Source organism: Xyrauchen texanus, chromosome 33 (assembly GCF_025860055.1).
Source record: "Xyrauchen texanus isolate HMW12.3.18 chromosome 33, RBS_HiC_50CHRs, whole genome shotgun sequence".
NCBI lineage: Eukaryota > Metazoa > Chordata > Actinopteri > Cypriniformes > Catostomidae > Xyrauchen > Xyrauchen texanus.
Window position 1 is genome coordinate 37070362 of NC_068308.1, and position 22633 is coordinate 37092994.

General features: G+C 39.8%; 1 protein-coding gene across 50 annotated transcripts in view; it reads right to left on the reverse strand.

Annotated features, from left to right (window-relative positions):
• Window positions 1-3427: 3427 nt before the first annotated feature.
• LOC127627216 (mucin-5AC-like) overlaps window positions 3428-22633 on the reverse strand; it is a 99727-nt gene continuing 80521 nt past the window's right edge. For 11 of the 50 annotated variants that reach the window (XM_052103554.1, XM_052103553.1, XM_052103545.1 and 8 more), the window contains 15 exons: window positions 20787-20816; window positions 20626-20682; window positions 20474-20503; window positions 19132-19173; window positions 18659-18786; window positions 18266-18541; window positions 17633-17725; window positions 15022-15175; window positions 14222-14263; window positions 11868-11995; window positions 11473-11748; window positions 4932-5024; window positions 4519-4666; window positions 3739-3821; window positions 3428-3627 (listed from right to left, as the gene is read on the reverse strand). In XM_052103554.1, the coding sequence (XP_051959514.1) occupies window positions 3547-3627; window positions 3739-3821; window positions 4519-4666; window positions 4932-5024; window positions 11473-11748; window positions 11868-11995; window positions 14222-14263; window positions 15022-15175; window positions 17633-17725; window positions 18266-18541; window positions 18659-18786; window positions 19132-19173; window positions 20474-20503; window positions 20626-20682; window positions 20787-20816 (1661 nt within the window). In that variant the 3' untranslated portion in view covers window positions 3428-3546. Of the gene's footprint in view, window positions 3628-3738; window positions 3822-4518; window positions 4667-4931; window positions 5025-11472; window positions 11749-11867; window positions 11996-14221; window positions 14264-15021; window positions 15176-17632; window positions 17726-18265; window positions 18542-18658; window positions 18787-19131; window positions 19174-20473; window positions 20504-20625; window positions 20683-20786; window positions 20817-20993; window positions 21024-22633 lie in introns of all 50 variants that reach the window. The other 39 variants (XM_052103549.1, XM_052103543.1, XM_052103541.1 and 36 more) reach the window with 16 other exon arrangements.

Sequence of the window (22633 nt, forward strand, 5' to 3'; positions counted from 1 at the left end):
CTTATTGACTAACATTAATACATACACATTAAATATATAATATATATTCACATTACAGTGCTTTTTTATTTATTACGTGTTACAATTATCACATAACCAGTCTGGGTGTTCTGAATAACATCTTCCCATGTGCTTTTCCAGATTAATTTTATATGAATATATGGTTTTATACAGTGGGTATGGAAAATATTCAGACCCCCTTAAAGTTTTCACTCTTTGTTATATTGCAGCCATTTGCTAAAATCATTTAAGTTCATTTTTTTTCCTCATTATTGTACACACAGCACCCCGTATTGACAGAAAAACACAGAATTGTTGACATTTTTGCACATTTATTAAAAAAGAAAAACTGAAATATCACATGGTCCTAAGTATTCAGACCCTTTGTTCAGTATTTAGTAGAAGCACCCTTTTGATCTAATACAGCCATGAGTCTTTTTGGGAAAGATGCAACAAGTTTTTCACATCTGGATTTGGGTATCCTCTGCCATTCCTCCTTGCAGATCCTCTCCAGTTCTGTCAGGTTGGATGGTAAACGTTGGTGGACAGCCATTTTCAGGTCTCTCCAGAGATGGTCAATTGGGTTTAAGTCAGGGCTCTGGCTGAGCCATTCAAGAACAGTCACAGAGTTGTTGTGAAGCCACTCCTTCGTTATTTTAGCGGTGTGCTTAGGGTCATTGTCTTGTTGGAAGGTGAACCTTCGGCCCAGTCTGAGGTCCAGAGCACTCTGGAGAAGGTTTTCGTCCAGGATATCCCTGTACTTGGCCGCATTCATCTTTCCCTCGATTGCAACCAGTCGTCCTGTCCCTGCAGCTGAAAAACACCCCCACAGCACGATGCTGCCACCACCATGCTTCACTGTTGAGACTGTAATGGACAGGTGATGAGCAATGCCTGGTTTTCTCCACACATACCGCTTAGAATTAAGAATCTTATTTATCACCATCTTGGAGTCCTTCAGGTGTTTTTTAGCAAACTCCATGCGGGCTTTCATGTGTCTTGCACTGAGGAGAGGCTTCCGTCGGGCCACTCTGCCATAAAGCCCCGACTGGTGGATGGCTGCAGTGATGGTTGACTTACTACAACTTTCTCCCATCTCCCGACTGCATCTCTGGAGCTCAGCCACAGTGATCTTTGGGTTCTTCTTTACCTCTCTCACCAAGGCTCTTCTCCTCGGATAGCTCAGTTTGGCCGGACGGCAAGCTCTAGGAAGGGTTCTGGTCGTCCCAAAAGTCTTCCATTTAAGGATTATGGAGGCCACTGTGCTCTTATGAACCTTAAGGGCAGCAGAAATTGTTTTCTAACTTTGGCCAGATCTGTGCCTTGCCACAATTCTGTCTCTGAGCTCTTCAGGCAGTTCCTTTGACCTCATGATTCTCATTTGCTCTGACATGCACTGTGAGCTGTAAGGTCTTATATAGACAGGTGTGTGGCTTTCCTAATCAAGTCCAATCAGTATAATCAAACACAGCTGGACTCAATTGAAGGTGTAGAACCATCTCAAGGATGATCAGACGAAATGGACAGCACCTTAAAGTTAGAGTTAACTTAGAGTTAAATATATGAGTATCATAGCAAAGGGTCTGAATACTTAGGACCATGTGATATTTCAGTTTTTCTTTTTTAATAAATGTGCAAAAATGTCAACAATTCTGTGTTTTTCTGTCAATATGGGGTGCTGTGTGTACAATAATGAGGAAAAAAAATGAACTTAAATGATTTTAGCAAATGGCTGCAATATAACAAAGAGTGAAAAATTTAAGGGGGTCTGAATACTTTCCGTACCCACTGTAAATATAATTGACATGTCTGAATAAAAGAGCAAAGAGCCACAAGTGTTTTTATCCCTGCTCTCCACCTTCATCACTGCGTGACTTTGCCGAAATGAAGACGTGTCACTTAAAAGATAAAGCTCTATTCAAAGAAAAATGATATATTTGGCTCTGGTAATTAAACAGCAGTATCACCTTTCAAAGATTTCTAATAGAAAGTCCCACAGATGCCAACTCCTAAACCTAACCCTAACATAATCTTACAAAAATTAAACATGGTTCACTACAGTGACGATAGTATCACAATGGTATTTTGAAGTAAAATCATGAATAAAAAAATGATTGCTATATTAACTGTATGTGTTAATTGCAATGTTACAGCATTACCATGGTTAATTAGATTGAAACTATGGCTTCTGCCAAAAAAACATGGTAACTACAATATTACTACAGTAAAACCATGGTTAATTTGACCTGGATCAAACCATTACCTCATCTCCCGAAATTCACTGAAACCAAATCACTGTGAGAAAATGTTTTATTTACTTACCAGGTACTATACCTGAACAAAAAGTTGCGTTTCTGTCAGAATAATCTGATTTATCTTGACAACTGTATAAACAACATGTGTAAAACTATTTTTGGTATTTTAAATGGTCAAAACATACATGTCACTCTCTGGTTCAGCCATCAAACTTTGAACGCAATGTATTTTTCAGTACTCTTTCCACCCCTGTGTATATAGTATATATTGCAAAACATACAGACTACCAAGATCTGTGCAAAACATTCGACCACTGACCTTTTTTTCTTCTCAGCTTTGTGGCCAGAATTGACCAAATAATAAATCTAAAGTAGCATTTACAAATACTATATAGTTTACTCACAGATGTCTTTAGGGAGATTATCTGTTTATTGATTATTGATTACATATTTTTATTGACATATTAAGAGTAAAACAACAATACAAACATAATGATAACAAAGGAAAATATATCATAACAGCTGTTCCATGGCTTGCTAAAGTTCATTTGTTACAACAATAAGGACAATTATGTCACAATACCATTAACCATAAATATTCTAAAGTTTTGTTTTGCCATCTAGAAGTTAAAAATCTCTCACATTAAGACTATTCAGTGTGTCTTAGGCGTAGTAAGTACTTTATAGATGGAGGAATAAGTCAAATGGGCTTTAGAGGAAGAGCAGGTTCAATTTCATTATTCACAAACAAATTTGTGTTAGTGTTTGTCTCCATTTTTAAACAAGAAGTTAATGGAGTAACTTGTGTAATTTGGCAATTTAGTTAATAGACTTTTTTTTACTCTGCCAATGAAATTAGTTCCAAAAGAATCCAGAGCATCGAGCTTTGAATGCCGGCAAGTAATGCACAAACTGGATCACAGTATGTGAGTGGAACGGATTAACAGCAATTTCCCAGAGTGTGATCAGGAAGCGAGAGAAAACACTATTGCACTAAACTTATGAGCTCCGGTCAAAAATCACCCAACTCCATTTCCTGCTCCGTTCACACTCACATACTCGGTCTAGAATGACAAACACAGTTTGAAACAAATTCACAGTGCTGTTATACTAATTATCATCACTCATTTATCATCAAATCAAATTAAAGGAACAGAATTAACTGATGTAGAATATATATTATGTAATGTATTGTTTTAATAAAAAAGACATTGAGGCATCCGATCTTCAATGGCAAACTTATTTGTTGTGTCCAAGACGCCTCTGTTTTATTTCCCTGTGAGACTCAAGATTATGGATTTGTCTTTTGAATTTTTCTTAATGTCAACTCTGTGCTGTTCGGCAGACCATTTTTGATCAGCTCCTGTTTTAGCTGGAACAAAAATGGACAAATAGATATCATTTTTTTAGCTGCACATTTTCATTGTTGTATATGATTAGTTAATTTAGCATACAGAAGATATTTGTGGTAAGTGTGACTTACTTGATCTAAAACAAGATTAATGTTTTCATTCTGTGATAGGTTTAAAAATGAGGTGAGTTTCACTTGAAGTCCAATTACGTTTTCTAAAGGGATACACACATGCCTCGCATTAAACTCAAACAGTGTTCAATTCCATGAAGAAAGCATGCACATTTAAATGCTGTCTACGTATATTCTGAGAATATGGAAGAGATTCTGGAGATTTGAGTGAATCTTTTAAACTAGCAATGACAAAACATTTCCGCTTGGACAAGACGATGAATATGTTAACATGATAAAGGAGTTCTCATATATGGAAAGTGTTTTAAGGATGTAAATTATTTTAAGATCTCAATTAAATGAATTCAAGTATGTAAACACACATCAATATTTTCTAAAATATACCAAATACAGTGGTCTATTCCCAAATATATTTTGGACACTTTAGCCATTAAAAAATGTCTAAAAATCACCTTGACAACAGTTGTTAAGTGTGAATTAACTGTCCGAATACTTTTAGGGGACATTGTATACAATATATACAAGTGATGAATATATATCATCCTTTAACAAAAAAAAAAAATGATAGAAGAATGATAGAAATGATAGAGAACAAAAGAAAAGGAGTTGTTTCACAAACTAATGAAGATGAAAGAGACCACGGAGTGATTGGAGAGACATGAAACTAGCACTGCTATATAAAGGGTATGCCAGTATTCCAGACAGCAGAGTATAACACATTATGACATATGACTACACTATAATATTGATGATGATGATGATGATGTTACACATTTCTACCTTTTGAGATGTTGTTTGGGTCAATGTCCACTCTGAAGGCCCAACGACCTGTAACATTTACATTACTGGAGAATGTGAGATTCCCATTCCCGTTGTTTGACCCAGGAATAACAAAGTAGTGTGAGGAATATACAGTGTCATAACCAGCCTGTGCAAACAATACAAAACTAATTATTTATTTGTAAATGTATACAGTACTGTGCAAATGTCTTATATAGACTTTTATAGTAATTTAAGGAATTTAATGTCTTAAGGAAATGTACATTAGAAGAACTGTTGCAAATTCTCCAAGAAGCTTGAAATATCCGATAATATGTAATGTGTGTGTGTGTGTGTGTGTGTGTGTGTGTGTGTGTGTGTGTGTGTGTGTGTGTGTGTGTGTGTGGTAAGAGAGAGAAATAGAAATACTGTACAATAGTTTGTTCTTTCCCAGCGATGTCTCCATAATTCATCAGAATAAAGGAAGAATCACCAGCTGAAATTAAAACCACTTGAAATGATGTTTCCTGAAAAGAATAAAAGCAAGATTTGTCACTCCAATTCTGAAAATATCATGTTTAACTCTACATAGTCTGTGATAGTTACAGTACATTGATATCTCATGATCTTTTTGACCCGTTAATAACAACAACAATAATAAACAGAAGTGTCAGGATGACTTCTGAGGACTGATAAACAATTTCTTTGTATACAACTGTCTGCCTTTCTGAAAAATGCATGCCTACTTTTGTCAAACACAAACATAAAGGAAAAGGCACTCAATATTTACATGTAGGGCACATGCGGAACAGGTGAAGACAATTAACATAACAAGGACTAAATGAGGGAGAGTGATGAGGGTAAGTAGGAGGTGGCGTCAGACAAGGTAGACAAACACAAAGCCATGTGCTAACTCTAGTGGTCCACTGATATCCAGAGAGCAGGGTGGCTGATATAATGCTGAAATATTACATAATTTAATATAGTAAATAACATAAAATTGCTTAAACAATAACAATAATAAACTCTTTTTAGCACTATTCACACAAAACTAAAGATTTCAGATTTCTGTTTAGTAATAAAATTGTATTTGCACTTAAATAAATTGTTAATAGTTTAGGAAGAAGGGAAAAAACGTACACACAGTAGTCCAGCAACCATGGATGGCATGTCCACATTAGCAATCGCATTTACTTTGAAAATAATATAGAGTAAATATAGTGCATAGTGAATAAGACATTTACTTATAGCGCATGTGAAGCGCTTTTACCTTGGGCTGCATCCTGAAATGTTGGCAGCTGACTTGCTTGATAGCGTGAACAGCAATCACATGACAATTTAAACGGCCTAGATCACCTGCTTGGATTGTCACGGAATATTAGATGAGCGCTCAATGGGAAAAAAACGTCTCGGTTACTGACGTAACCTCCATTCCCTGATGGAGGGAACGAGACGTTGTGTTGATGAATTGACACTAGGGGTCGCTCCTGCGGAGCCCAGACATCTCTGATCTTTGAGAAAAGGCCAATGAGAATTGGCGTGTGGAATTTGCATGCCACTCCCCTGGACATATGGGTATAAAAGGAGTGATGCTGCAAATACACATCAGGTATCACACTGAGGAGCCGAGCAAAGACCCGGCGCTTTCAGCGTTTGGTTCAGTGTTGTGGCCGGAGGGACACAACTTCTCGTTCCCTTCATCAGGGAATGGAGGTTACATCAGTAACCAAGACGTTCCCCGTCTGTCACTCTCTCAACGTTGTGTCGATGAGTTGACACTAGGGGTCCCAATGGAAAATGCCACAAGAGCTGAACCGAGTTACGCAGACTGGTGGTACGAGACGGGCAGACCTCTGTGTGCCTCGTAGCCAGCGCAGCAAGCCGTCGCATAACTACCCCAACACACTGGCAGGCATGAAGCGGTCCCCTGCACCTAGGGGAACGGCTAACTGCTCAGAAGTACAAGGATGTGCTGGACCAGCCGGGGCCTTCTCTCTATTATTCTCCCCTGTAAAAGGAACAAAATAGTTCGGCTGGGGTCCAAATATATGGTTCAAGCTGGAGGGTGTCCCTCCAAAGAGGAGGACACCACGGAGACCACACCCAGCCCTGAGGGGGGGGGGGGTTTAGGTGGAATACACACACAGTCTTACCGTTAGGAGCGGAAGCAAATCGTGTGGAGTGGTGTCGTGGTAGATCCTACCCAAGGGGGGAGGAGTTACTACAAACATGGCAACCCAGGGCAGAGGGCCCTCTGTCCAAGGAAGACGCAGTTTACCGGCAGGAAAACCATTTTGCGGGATATACATCACACGGGGTTGCCGAAGGGGACACCCAGAACATGTGGAGCACTTACCTCAGTATGTGGGCCTAGTGACGCCCATACCGGGGCGGCAGCAAGCCTCTCCGAAGACTCGACAGCCGCTAGGCTAGGGAGGAAGAACGTCCAGGGTTCACAATTCCTGCGAACGCAACTGGGGAAAGAGTGCACGTGTTCACCTCAAGGGAGGGGAAAGGCGCTATGCACAAGTGATGCACCCGGCCAGTTGATCAGAACTTACCTGTTTGTCTCACCTGATAACACACGGGACAAAATTGGCTCAACCCTGAGTTTATAGAACCTCGCAAAGGTGTTAGGTGTTGCCCAACCCGCGGCTCTACATATGTCTACTAGAGAGGCACTATGGGACAACGCCCAAGAAGCCGCAACGCCCCTGGTGTTCATGTGCTGGGCGTGGTATGCCATTGTGATGGCATCGACGACCGAGTGGGCGATCCTCTGTTTGGAGACAGCGCTTCCCTTCCGCTGTCCACCGAAGCAAACAAAGAGCTGCTTGGAGCTTCTAAAGCTCTGCGTGCGGTCCAAGTAGATGCGAAGAGCATGCACCGGACACAGCAACGCCAAAGCTGGGACTGCCTCCTCCTGGGGCAGCGCTTGCAGGTTCACCACTTGATCCCCAAAAGGGGTTGTGGTAACCTTGGGCACGTAGCCCGGTCGGGGTCTCAGGATGTCATGAGAGTAAGCCGGACTGAACTCTAGGCACAGTTCACTAACAGAGAACGCCTGCAGGTCCCCTACCCTCTTGATGGAGGTGAGCGCCGTCAGGAGGGCAGACTTCAGAGAGAGCACCTTTTGCTCTGCTGACTCAAGGGGTTCGAAGGGAGTTCCCCGAAGACCCCGAAGGACCACGGAGAGGTCCCACAAGGGAATGAGGTGTGGCCTGGGGGGGTTTAACCTCTTCGTGCCTCTCAGGAACCTGATGACCAAATTGTGCTTCCCTAAATACTTAACTTCCACTGCATCATGATGTGCCGATATAGTCGCTACATACACCTTCAAGGTGGAGGGGGACAGCCGGCCCTCCAACTTTTCCTGCAGAAAGGAAAGCACTGATCCAACTGCACATCAAGTCTACCGCGTCCCCGGGCCAGACATGGAGATTCTCCCGTCCCTGAGAAAGAAGGTCCTTCCTCAGGGGAATTTGCCGGGGGGTGGGGGTTGTGGCTGTCACGAGGAGGGTGAGGTCTGAGAACCAAATCCGGGAGGGCCAATAAGGCGCCACTAAGAGGACCTGCTCCCCGTCCTCCCTGACTTTGCACATCCTCTGTGCAAGTAGGCTCACTGGGGGAAATGCATACTTGGCCCTGGAGGCCAGCTGTGTAACCATGAGAGTACCATAGTGGGCAATGGGAGGATTACGGGGAAGCAAAAATGTCTACCTGCACTTGGCCAAATCAACTCCAGATCAGCTAAACCACCTGGGGGTGGAGCCTCCACTCTCGTGGAGCGTAGACCGCCTTGGCGGTTGATATACGCCGCCGCGACTGTGTTGTCCGTCCGGAGCAACACGTGCTTGCCCCGGATCAATGGCAAAAGCCTCCTCAGGGCAAGTAGTACTGCCAGCAACTAAAGGCAGTTGATGTGCCAATGCAGTCGCGGGCCAGTCCAAGGGCCGGCGATGGAGTACCCACTGCATATGGCACCCCAGCCCCGTTGGGAGGCATCTGTCATAACCACGACATGCCTGGAGACCTGACCTAGGGGAACTCCTGCCCGTAAGAATGCTAGGTCTGACCAGGGGCTGAGAGAGTGGCAACAAGCCTGCATCACAAGGACGCGGTGTGTGCAGTGGCGCCATGCTCGTCTCTCGAGGTCTGTATACAGGTCTGTAGCCAGTGCTGGATTGGTCTCATATGCATCAACCCAAGCGGTGTGACCGTCGCTGAGGATGCCATATGCTCCAGGAGTCTCTGAAAGGATTTCAGTGGGACCAACGTGTTACGTCTGAACGTATGCAGACAGCTCAATAATGACTGTGCGCGCTCGCTGGTGAGACGTGCAATCATTGAGACCGAGTCCAACTCCATACCGAGAAAAGAGATACTCCGAACCGGGATGAGCTTGCTCTTTTACCAGTTGACCCAAGGGGACTAGAGAGTCGGACGTACCGGCAGGTGGGGCCTCGCGATGGGGACGGGGATGTGCCTGGGGTGCTGAGTCCTGGGACATTGAAGCACTTACCTGGCTCCTTGGGACTGCTCCCGGAACAGCTTGGGACGTGGGAGGAAGAATTTTGTCCTCGTGTCCCGTCGGCTCGGGGGCGGAGTTGTGCCACGGGAGGTCCGGTTCCAGGGCACTGTACCTGCCAAAGAGAACCTGTGGCCGGCGTTCGTGATAACTACGGCCGGGGAGACCGGAAATAGAGCCCGGGGGCAGAGGAAACTGCTCTTTTTTTGAATATGTGGGTACCTTTTAAATACAATTCAAAAGGAAATAAGGATTCTCCACCCGCCCCTCCAGTGGGGGGAGGGACTGGTCTGCTTACCAGCTCCCGTAGTGCAGTTTCCTGAGTCCCGGGGCTGCCTTTCTCAGGGGCGCTTCGAAGCCTTTTTGGGGTTCTTGGCAGCCAGCCATGAGGCGGGGGGCATCACCGTCCTGCGGGTATCTCCGCGTTGGGGCCGGCCCTGGTTGGTGCTGGCACCGCAGGGGGACACGCTGGGCGATGAGCAGACGGGGTGCAGGGTCTGTGACTCCGCCTGGGCAGGAATTGCTGTATAGCCTCCATCTGCTTCCTCACCGTTGCAAACTGCCGGGTGAAGTCTCCAACGGTGTCACCAAACAGCCAAACCTGTGAGATGGGGGCGTCAAGGAAACGTACCTTGTCAGCTTCTCACGACTCGACCAGGTTGGGTCAGAGGTGGTGCTCCTGGACCACCAAGTGGACATCGCCTGCCCAAGAGCCCATCCACAAACGCTGACTCTGCGTGGGTAGCACCCAGACACGAGAGGCAGTGATCGTGGCCATCAGACGGAGAGAGACAACGACCGCAACCAGGAAATACACACAAACGGAAAGAAATATTGAAAAAGACGCTTCACCGTTTGTGCCACTCTTTTAGAGAAATATACTCTTTTATGGTGTTTTTATATAAATATATATGTATATGGGAATATAAATATATATAGAAATTAAGTTATTCACTCCGTGAGCTCTTTTTCTGCAGCTTAAGAACCCATGGGTGTGTGCTCAGCACAACGTAGTATGCAAGGGGAGAACTGCTGGAAAGCACCGTAGAACCAACTGCTTGGAGAGGTGAATGAGACGGCAGAGGAATTCAGCTCTGTGACTGTTCTCTCGGCTCCAAAGATATCTGATGTGTATTTGCAGCATCACTCCTTTTATACCCGTATGTCCGGGGGAGTGGCATGCAAATTCCACACGACAATTCTCATTGGCCTTTTCTCAAAGATCAGAGATGTCTGGGCTCCGCAGGAGCAACCCCTAGTGTCAACTCATCGACACAGGGTTGAGTGAGTGACAGACGGGGAACTCTGGATTTTCATGAGGTTCATGAATGACATCTGTTTAAACGAGATATCTGCATATTTTCAAATGGTATATAATAGAAGTTTTATTTATAGTTGCCTTTGCCTTTATCATTAGAAAATTTACAAGGAACAGTTGAGACTGTTAGAATATGTGCTTCAGAGGAAGATTTATGAGCGCTCAACAGGATACTGGATCTGCTGAAGTTGTGTGAGGTTGGTTTATTACATCTGTTAAATGAGATATGTGCAGACGGTATATGTTGTTCGTTTTATTGATAATTGCCTTTTCATCATTAGATAAGACAGTTAACAGTTACAGTGAACTGTTGAGGAGAGAGAGGAAGAATGAAGCAGGTGAGCACTTTAATATAATGAGCTCAAACGCATCTGTCGTGGCTCTTATATGCGAACCGTTAAAATGAGACTGTGTTGCACACCAGTCTATTATTGTAATAACACAATGGCACATAACAATAAAACTACCCATGACTGGTTGTTTACATGTCTCTGTCACTTCACATGCAAGCAGGCAATTTTCGGCACCCTCAAGAAAAAATTAGCCAAACGGGAAAAGTAGCAGTCGATTTAAAGAAGTCAGTATATCCGTCGATATATCGGTCGACCACTAGCTAACACACGAGACTAAAATAGACACAAGTGCACATGGTGATGAAGGACCAAACACAGCCATGTGCACTCACACAACACACAAGTCTGACAGAAGATCACACGGCAAGTTTACCGAAGCTATGCGCTCACAAAAGACGAGACATGGAGCATAAGTGTCCGGATCCCGACCAGAACAGAAACCAAAATAGGCTGAGACAGGACCCAGACACCATTCTCCGAACTTGAAAACACAGAACATGACTGTCAGGATCCCATTACCACTATAAACATGACAGACAAAGTGACAGGATCCTGATATACAAAGATTATGTCATTGTAAGATCTGTCAAATTAATTTTGATTAAGTCATACTAAAGCGGGACAATGAGTTTCATTTTCCAATAACTATTTTTATGTTCCTTATATATATATATATATATATTGTATGCACTTAATTATGATTATATCCTTGGGGTCTCTGGGAATATGAGGGTTTAAACAGTCACAGTTCAGGAAAAAGTAACAAACTAACTTACTGTGTTTGTGGTGCAGCAGTAAGCGACTTTATCCCAAGTTGCAACAAATACCCAAGTAGCACTGAAGCTCAGATCAGGGAAATACTTTTTTATATCCTGAGTGGCATGTGTGAGCACACTTCCATTTGTGTACTGCTGATATGAAACAACACCTCTCCTGTTGTCAAGATCAGTCCAGAAACCAGCAATTATATCTTGGCCTCCATAAGCAGGAAAGTAGTATGGGAAATATTGCCCTGAAGGTTGGTTGAATGTAAGGTGTCCATTATTATTAACCTGTAATGTGAGAAATCTGTCAAAATTCTACCAGACTACCATATGAAAGCTTTTTACTTATCTCAAATGTGTTTCTATAAAACAATGAATATTCTAAACATGAATAACTGAATTCTTACATAAATCTGGCGGTATGTACGCTCAAAGAACTTATATGGACTCAACAGGCCAATCAAAGTCGAGCTTCCATCATCTTCAGCACTATTGCGTGTGTCTCCTGCTGCAGAGCCGAACGGGTAAAAGATTCCTGGTGGAGCAGAAAGAACAGTAGTGTATTATAAAACTAATTTGACACCTTGAATTAAGAGTTCAAAAACAGAAATTGCCCTGAAAAAAAATTGACCTTACAGTGCATCCGGAAAGTATTGACAGTGCTTCACTTTTTCCACATTTTGTTATGTTACAGCCTCATTCCAAAATGGATTAAATTCATTATTTTCCTCAAAATTCTACAAACAATACCCCATAATGTGAAAGAATTTTGTTTGAAATCTTTGCAAATTTATTAAAAAGAAGAAAATCCCATATCCATAAGTATTCACAGCCTTTGCCATGACACTCAAAATTGAGCTCAGGTGCATCCTGTTTCCACTGATCATCCATGAGATGTTTCTACAACTTGATTGGAGTCCACCGGTGGTAAATTCAGTTGATCGGACATGATTTGGAAAGTCACACACCTGTCTATATAAGGTCCCACAGTTAACAGTGCATGTCAGAGCACAAACCAAGCCATGAAGTCCAAGGAATTGTCTGTAGACCTCCGAGATAGGATTGTATCTAGGCACAGATCTGGGGAAGGGTACAAAAAAATGTCTGCAGCATTGAAGGTCCCAATGAGCACAGTGGCCTCCATCATCTGTAAATGGAAGTTTGGTACCACCAGGACTCTTCCTAGAGCTGGGGTGAGAAGGGCCTTAGTCAGGTAAGTGACCAAGAACCTGATGGTCACTCTGACAGAGCTCCAGTGTTTCTCTGTGGAGAGAGGAGAAACTTCCAGAAGAACAACTATCTCTGCAGCACTCCACCAATCAGGCCTGTATGGTAGAGTGGCCAGACGGAAGCCACTCCTCAGTAAAAGACACATGACAGACCACCTGGCAGTTTGCCAAAAGGCACCTGAAGGACTCTCAGACAATGAGAAACAAAATTCTGTGGTCTGATGAAAGAAAGATTGAACTCTTTGACCTGATGGCAAGTGTCATGTCTGGAGGAAACCAGGCACCGCTCATCACCTGGCCAATACCATCCCTACAGTGAAGCATGGTGGTGGTATCATCATGCTGTGAGGTTGTTTTTCAGCGGCAGGAACTGGGAGACTAGTCAGGATCAAGGGAAAGATGAATGCAGCAATGTACAGAGACATCCTTGATGAAAACCTGCTCTAGAGCGCTCTGGACCTCAGACTGGGGCGAAGGTTCATTTTCCAACAGGACAACGACACTAAGCACACAGCCAAGATAACAAAGGAGTGGCTATGGGACAACTCTGTGAATGTCCTTGAGGGGCCCAGCCAGAGCCCAGACTTGAACCCGATTGAACATCTCTGGAGAGATCTGAAAATGGCTGTGCACCGATGCTCCCCATCCAATCTGATGGAGCTTGAGAGGTCCTGCAAAGAAGAATGGGAGAAACTGCCCAAAAATAGGTGTCCCAAGCTTCTAGCATCACACTCAAAAAGACTTGAGGCTGTAATTGGTGCCAAAGGTGCTTACACAAAGTTTTGAGCAAAGGCTGTGAATACTTATGTACATGTGATTTTTTTAGTTTTTAATTTTAATACATTTGCAAAGATTTCAAACAAAATTATTTCACGTTGTCATTATGCCTCTGAGAGGGATAAAGGCTAACTGCGGAGGATTGTGCAGGAGAGAGAGATAGTTTACAGACATGTCCGGACGTGTTTATCGCTCTCGGAGGCTTGATTAGCCTGATAAGGGACCGGGTGTGTATAATCACGACCCGGCACTGCCCTCCGCCCTGCCACAATACTATTCAGCATTATTACCTTTACTCAAATAAGAATCCATATTTAATGGCATAAAAATTACAATTAAGTTGTGAGAGACAGACGTACAGTTTGTTCAATGGGTTATGCTGTTGTGTACCTTGATCTCAATCATTCAACTGATAAAACATAAAAAAATTAATATTTCAAATGAATTTTCATTGGAAGAATTACTGGAAATCAGAAGGTCTGTAATCAAAGACCAATTGCTGCAACCTATTGATTAAACTCTATTCCTAAGACCTTCACATGAAAAAATCTATATAAAAATAAATCAAATTAAAATAAAAACATGTTTTGTGCCATTATGTTGATTACTACAAAAATGTATTTCATCTCGTCTCTCATTTTCCTGAAAAAAAAGCAATCTGGATACAATGAGGCACATAAATTGTTCCATATTATGTGGCACAAAAACACAATATTTTTATTGTTTGTATTTTCAAATTGTGTAAATTAACATACCTGAGAAATTGCTTGATCCGATGTTTGTCGTGGTGTTAAATTCTATCAAAAGAAATACAAATACACATAATACACGTCACCTTTCAGTATTTTTTAAACCAGCATGATTCATACATTACTCATGATAATTATAATTTGATGTATTATAACTCTAATTTTAACTATAATGAAATGTGGGCAAGAATACAACAACAATAAAGTTTTCAAATAAATACCAAATACAATGGACCCAAAAGTATTTTGGACACTTTAGACACATTTAAACATGTATGAATGACTTTGCATTATATAACAAAATATTAAATCAAGAGACATCTATTTTAACGGTAGATACTGTAACACGCTTTCAAACCAACCTTTATAAAAGTTAGGTCTACTGTTCAAAACGAAGACATAAGTATTTATGTTCATAGTTAAAGTGATGCACCTGTGGAAACTCTGTTACTTCAGTGAAACAGGATTCATACATCTACTGAAAATCACCTTGACAACAGTTGTTAAGTGACTTAACTGTCCAAATACTTTTAGGGGACATTGTATACAATATATACAAGTGATGAATATATATATCATCCTTTAACAACAAAAAATGATAGAAATGATAGAGAACAAAATAAAAGGAGTTGTTTCACAAACTAATGAAGATGAAAGAGACCACGGAGTGATTGGAGAGACATGAAACTAGCTCTGCTATATAAAGGGTATGCCAGTATTCCAGACAGCAGAGTATAACACATTATGACATATGACTACACTATAATATTGATGATGATGATGATGATGATGTTAGAAATTTTTACCTTTTGAGATGATGTTTGGGTCAATGTCCACTCTGAAGGCCCAACGACCTGTAACATTTACATTACTGGAGAATTTGAGATTCACGTTCCCATTCCCGTTGTTTGACCCAGGAATCACAAAGTAGTGTGAGGACTTTTCGGTGTCATAACCAGCCTGTACAAACAATACAAAACTAATTATTTATATACAAATATATACAGTACTGTGCAAACATCTTAACATGTTTCACAAAAACATTTGTCTTAAGATGGTTATTTATATCTTCAGCTTTAGTGTGTCAATAGGAAATATACATTTTAGACTTCCAAACATCCAGTTACAAATGGAATAGAATAGAAGAACAGGGAGCCCTGCAACAGAAGGCATGACCCCCACAGAGCCCTCCACTGAACATTGTGTCAGTCTGAGATTACATAAAGAGACAGAAGCAATTGAGACTAAATAGATAGAAGAACTGTGGTAAGTTCACACAGCTGCACACGTTGTCAAAGACTGTCACTCAAGCCGAGTCCATAACTGCTCTTGCTCATTATGCTCTTCAAACAAAGTGAAACTCTTTCTTCGCTCCACACAAGGAAAGAATAGTTTCGTCATACAATGCCTTCATTTAACACCAAGACAAGCGGATATTTCATGATTCAAATGTAAGCTCCAACTTAAGGCAGCACGTTGAGGTATGTTGTGGCTCTGATGATAACGCAGGCTTTTCTGTGTCATGTGATGGTCATTTTCAGGGTGATTCTGTTAATATGGGTTCTTATGATATCAGTTTTAATGTGTACATTTTCATGTATCAGTGAAGCAATATATCAGTGCGCTTTGTCCTGAGTCCCACATGTCATGAGCAGTATTTACGCATTTACCCTGCACCCTCGCGGGGTTACTGGAAACTATAGCATCTACTTTGGGCTGATTAACTATATAAATCCATGTAAACATCCACGTTACAGTAAGTGTAAATGCTTTTTGCTCTGCCGATCGCGTAATTAACAACTGGAGTGCGAACAGACAGCATTTCTGTGCATGCACACAGAGGCGCACACATGAGAGGTATGCAGGCGTGAGGCGCATGCGTGAGAGATCTGTGGGCGCAAAACGATCGTATGGCAAATAGAGTGTTCCGCGACTGGGGTTGGTGCCCTATGTAGTCTGCGTACTCTCTGTTTAGGGTGCGAAATTACTGTGTACAGAACTAATTATCTAAATTATTTCGACCCTGAAAACTGTAACTACACTGAACTAAAAACTAAAAGCTAAATAAAGAAAATAGGCATGAATAAAGCATGCTTTGGTTTTTATTTCAGCATTATATATAATGCCCCCCGCCCTCTGCTGGACATTGTTCATGTTTTCACCATAACAATTACTAGAAATGTTTCCAAACCTCTCTTCTTATTGACAAATTCATCCAGATCTGACAAGAGCCCTTAAAGGGATAGTTCACCCAAAAAATTTAATTCTGTCATCATTTACTCACCCGTATGCCATCTTTTATCTGAAGATTTTTAGAAGAATTGCTCAGTGCTTTTGGTCCATACAATATAAGTGAATGGGTGCAACATTTTAAAGCTAAAAAAAAATCACATAAGTCAGCATAATAGTAATCATACGACTCCAATGGTTAAATCAGTATCTTCAGAAGTGATGTGCTATGAAATCTTGTGAATGAGAAACAGATCACTTTCACATTCTTCTTCTTGTGTTTTTGATGATTCACATTCTTCTCTGCATATCACCCCTTGCTGGGCTGGGAGAATAATTTCTAGCAAAAAATTACAAATATGTATCTGTTTGTCATGCACACCTATCATGTCACTTCTGAAGATATTGATTTAACTACTGGAGTCTTATGGATTACTTTTATGATTCCTTAATGTGCTTTTTGGACCATCAAAATCTTGGCATCCAATCACTTGCATTGTACTGACCTGCACAGCTGAAATCATAATTTGTGTTCTGCAGAAGAAAGGAAGTCATACACATCTGTGATGAAATGAGGGTGAGTAAAAGATGAGAGAATTTTCATTTTTGGGAGAACTATCCCTATAAAGTGATAGCTCAGACATAATGTAAAATTATGTCATTATTTCCCTACCCTCATGTGTTTCAAATGCTTGTGACCTTCTGTATTGTGTGTAACCCAAAATATGTTAGACAGAATGTTAGGGGCTGACCGTCTCAGTCATTATTTACTTTCGAAATTAAATGAAAGTAAATTGTGACTCAGGCAAACATTCTGTCTAAAATCTCTTTATTGTTTTGCATGGAAGAAAGAAAGTCATATGGGTTTGGAACAAAATGATGATGAATGATGACAATTTCCATGGTTAATAATAAAAATAATAATTCTGTAATACATGTTCAATGTGTATTATGTAATGAAATATAGGGGAGTTACCATCAATTATGTCATTTGTGAATGTAACGAGTTACTCAGTACTTGAGTAATTGGATACTTTCTTACTCTTACTCGAGTAATTATTTATGTTAGTAATTTTACTTCTACTTGAGTAATATTTTAAAGTAATAGTACTTTTGCTTGAGTACAATTTTTGGCTACTATGTGTGTGTGTGTGTGTGTGGTAAGAGAGAGAAATAGAAATACTGTACAATAGTTTGTTCTCTCGCAGCGATGTCTCCATAATTAATCAGAATAAAGGAAGAATTACCAGCTGAAATTAAAACCACTTGAAATGAAGTTTCCTGAAAAGAATGAAAACAAGGTTTGTCACTCCAATTCTGAAAATATCATGTTTTACATACACTACATAGTCTGTGATAGTTACAGTACATTGATATCTCATGATCTTTTTTCTGTTAATAACATCAAATAATAACAACAATTATAATATTTAACAAAAGTGTCAGGATGACTTCTGAGAACTGATTATAAACTACATTTATTAAAAAAGAATTCACACGTCACAAAACATTTATCACACATCCTCCATGAATATTCTTAAGTCCTCAAATAACCTATCTATATAACTTGTGTAAATGCAACTAGTATACATTTTCATTGTTTTTAATTTATTATTATTTTGTTATTATTTCTACACAATGCACAATTTACCCAAATTTAAAACCATTACTATTCTGAGTCACAATCACCTTTCTCAAAAATGCATGCTTACTTTGTGATATACAAATTATATGTTTGTGTTTTGTTTATATCCTCTGGGTCTCTGGGAATATGAGGGTTTAAACAGTCACAGTTCAGGAAAAAGTAACAAACTAACTTACTGTGTTTGTGGTGCAGCAGTAAGCGACTTTATCCCAAGTTGCAACAAATACCCAAGTAGCATTGAAGCTCAGATCAGGGAAATACTGTTTTATATCCTGAGTGGCATGTGTGAGCACACTTCCATTTGTGTACTGCTGATATGAAACAACACCTCTCCTGTTGTCAAGATCAGTCCAGAAACCAGCAATGATATCTTGGTTTCCCTTAGCAGGAAAGTAGTATGGGACATATTGCCATGAAGATTGGTTGAATGTAAGGTGTCCATTATTATTAACCTGTAACGTGAGAAATCTGTCAAAATTCTACCAGACAAATAGATGAAATCTTTTTACTTCTCAGATGTGTTTCTATAAAACAATGAAAATTCTAAACATGAATAACTGAATTCTTACATAAATCTGGCGGTATGTACGCTCAAAGAAGTTAAATGGACTCAACAGGCCAATCAAAGTCGAGCTTCCATCATCTTGAGCAATATTGCTTGTGTCTCCTGCTGCAGAGCCGAACGGGTAAAAGATTCCTGGTGGAGCAGAAAGAACAGTAGTGTATAGTAAAACAGATGCACAGTTTGTTCAATGGGTTATGCTGTTGTGTACCTTGAACTGTTCAGCTTATAAAACATAAATAACATATATATATTTCAAAAGAATTTACATTGGTTAAATGCTGTCAACAAGTTAAGCTTTGTCTACAGCATTTGTGGCATGATGTTGATTCATACAAAAAGCAATTCCAACTGGTCTCTTCTTTTCCTTAAAAAAAGCAATCTGGAAACAATGATACACTTAAAATTGTCTGATATTATGTGGCACAAAAACACAATAATTATATTAGTTGTATTTTCGAATTGTATATATTAACATACCTGAGAAATTGCTTGATCCGATGTTTGTCGTGGTGTTCAATTCTATCAATAGAAATACAAATACACATAATACACGTCATCTTTCAGTATTTTTTAAACGAACATGATGCATCCATTACTCATGATCAATATAGTTTGATGTATTATAACTACAATGGACACAACAGTATTTTAGACACTTTAGACACATTAAAACATGTATGAATGTCTTTGTATTATATAACAAGATATATATAAAAAACTGCATCTATTTTAACAGTATATAACACAGTTGAACATTGATAGACATGGTGTCTAAAGGATCTAGTTCTGCATCTGCACCTTTTACACTCTTTTTTCTTTATAGAGTCTGTACAGAGATATACATTTTGTTAAACAGTAGTTATATAAGATTTTGATATAAGACCCATAAGTCTTTCATTCAATACATGTATTAATTTCCCATTAAACACGTTCAACTCACAGCAAGGTAATAACGGCAGTCCTCATCCTCCATATGCACGCACACTAATCACGCCTTAAAGGAATGAAAGAATTTCAGACTGAACGATCGTGAGTGAAATTGTAACTGTTCCAAGGACGCTAATTATTTTCTCTCTTGTGTCACAAATGGAGATCGTTGTTTGTGGCAACGATATCAGATTTAGAATGAGCTTGACGGCTGTAACCAGGGAGACGCTGAGCTGTTGCTTAAGTTGATGGATCATTTTTAAACTGAAGTGGACTGATTTTACTTATCTTGGGCTCCATGCATAGATTAATTTTGCTGATTTATAATTGTGTTGTTTTAAAAATTGTAATTAAAAGTTATTTTTTTATTGGATCATCTGATGATCTGTGTTTATTGCTGCTGAGATGAATTCAACCTGTGAATGGTGTACAGTATTTGAGTGTGACCAAAGTCATTCTAGCAAGTCAGTCCACTGTCTTTATCTTTGGAACGCTCTTGGTAGACTATTTCTAGTCATGCCAGTGCAGCTCATATCTACATAAATGGGGGAATGCAGAAATCTCAAAAACGGTTGTTCAAGATTTCAATCAAATACCATATTTCAAATCAATAAAATCGGACAATACTTGAATCATTATTGTGATTATTTACCTCAAATTACTGTAAAGCTAATGTGCATGTGAGTTATAGAGTTGATTGACAGATGATGTCTGTATCTAAAAGGTGATTGGCTCTGTCTACATCATTTGACCGTTGGGTGCTTAGAACTTGTGGTTGAGCATTCCAATTTCTACCTTTCATTTTAAATGGCTAAATAATCTCTGGTGTGACATGATATACAGTAACATACTGGTTGTAGTATGAATTATCAATGCACAGGTCTGTAATTACCTGGGTGAGCAGATGTTTGTGGAGTGGCTGCTAAACAAAAAGACAGTATTATATTCTAAAACACTTCCGTTAATTACATTAAAAAGTGAATTACTATTTGAGCAAGATTCTGTTTTTCTATCTTTTTCTGGGTAAGATATACAGTAACATACTGGTTGAAGTAGTAAAGCTTCCATCACTCGTAATGTTCCTTGCCACTGTTGTTGTACCTGAAAGAATGGACACAAATACACATGCTGTTAATGATTTCTCAGGAAAATTTTTGCACACTTAACACAATAAATTTGTTATTAATTCACAGGTCTACAATTACCTGGGTTAGCAGAGGTTTGTGGAATGGCTGCTAAACAAAATGACATTATAATATTATAAAACACTTGCATCAAGTACATTAAAAAGCACACGTTGCGTTAATTACTACTTGAGCAAGATTCTGTTTTTCTGTTTGATTCTGGGTATGATATACAGTAACATACTGGTTGTATTAGTATGAATTATGAATTCACAGTTCTGTAATTACCTGGGTGAGCAGATGTTTGTGGAGTGGGTGCTAAACAAAAAGACAGTATTATATTCTAAAACACTTCCTTTTACTTCTACTTGAGCAAGATTCTGTTTTTGAACTGATTCTGGGAATGATTTAAAGGCTGTGTCTCGTTTGGAAGGCTGCATTGTCTGGAGGTCGCATTTGTCGGCTGCATACGTCATCGAGGCAGTCTCGGAAAAGTGAGTAGAGCACTTCGAATGCGACCTTCTTTCATGGGAATTCAGAGGATGCATGAGGTGTATACTTCATGGGCACTCACAACCTACAACTCTTTGCTTCAACGGAAATGTCTAAAAAAAAATAACTCCAATTTGCCCGTAAATATGATGTTGTAGGATATTTGTTATGCTACATTTAGAAGGGTACTTTAAAGTGCCCTCATTCTCACACCATTATATGTAAGGGTATTTGGTATGCTAAATTTAGAAGGGAATTTAGGGTCTGGAAATATGTGAGCTATGAACTAAATTAATCTATCCTTATTGTACATTATTAGGTAATGAAATGTATAATGGAATTAGTCGTATTCGACAAACATTATAAATGAGATAAATGACAAATAACTAGATTATTTGTCTGACTAAATTCTCCACCATTAAAATCGTAATACAATGTTTCATTGTATTCACTCACAATTTCTACTGTAAGTATTAGTTTTAATAAGTGAATTATGATTAATTCACTTATTGGAGTGATATTATTCTTATGGCCTATTGAATATAATATCACATGTATTTAGATACAGCTTTGAAGCGAAATCTTTTAGAAACAAGGATGAGATTATTTATCAAAATATACCACAGTCAATAATCTTTGAATACAGACAACCTTGGTCATTTAACCTTGGTCGTATAAATTTAACCTCATGCATTCCCTTCCAGAGGGACTTTGTTCACTTCTCATTCAAAGTCCTTGCACCAGTTAAAGAGTAGCATGCTGTAATAGCAACCATGCTACGTCCCATTTCCATTTGAAATGCTACGAAGGCCGTATCGTTTAAACAAGACCTGTTTAAAGTAGGATGCTCTGTATACTGCAGCCTTCAAAGGACGCATCCAATCTAGCATGCAGCCTTCGAAACGAGACACAGCCACAGTAACATACTGGTTTTTGTGGTAAGAATTGAGAATTCACAGGTCTGTAATTACCTGGGTTAGCAGATGTTTGTGGAATGGCTGCTAAACAAAAAGACAGTATTATATTGTAAAACACTTCCGTTAATTACATTAAAAAGCACAGGTTGAGTTAATTACTACTTGAGCAAGATTCTGTTTTTCTGTCTGATTCTGGGTAATGATATATAGTAAACATACTGGTTGTAGTAGTAAAGTTTCCATCACTCGTAATGTTGTTTGCCACTGATGTTGTACCTGAAAGAATGGACACAAATACAAATGCTGTTAATGATTTCTCAGGAAAATGTTTGCTCACTTAACATAATAAATCTGTTATGAATTCACAGGTCTACAATTACCTAGGTTAGCAGATGTTTGTGGAATGGGTGCTAAACAAAAAGACAGTATTATATTCTAAAACACTTCCTTTAAGTACATAAAAAGCACAGGTTGCGTTAATTACTACTTGAGCAAGATTCTGTTTTTCTTTGTGATTCT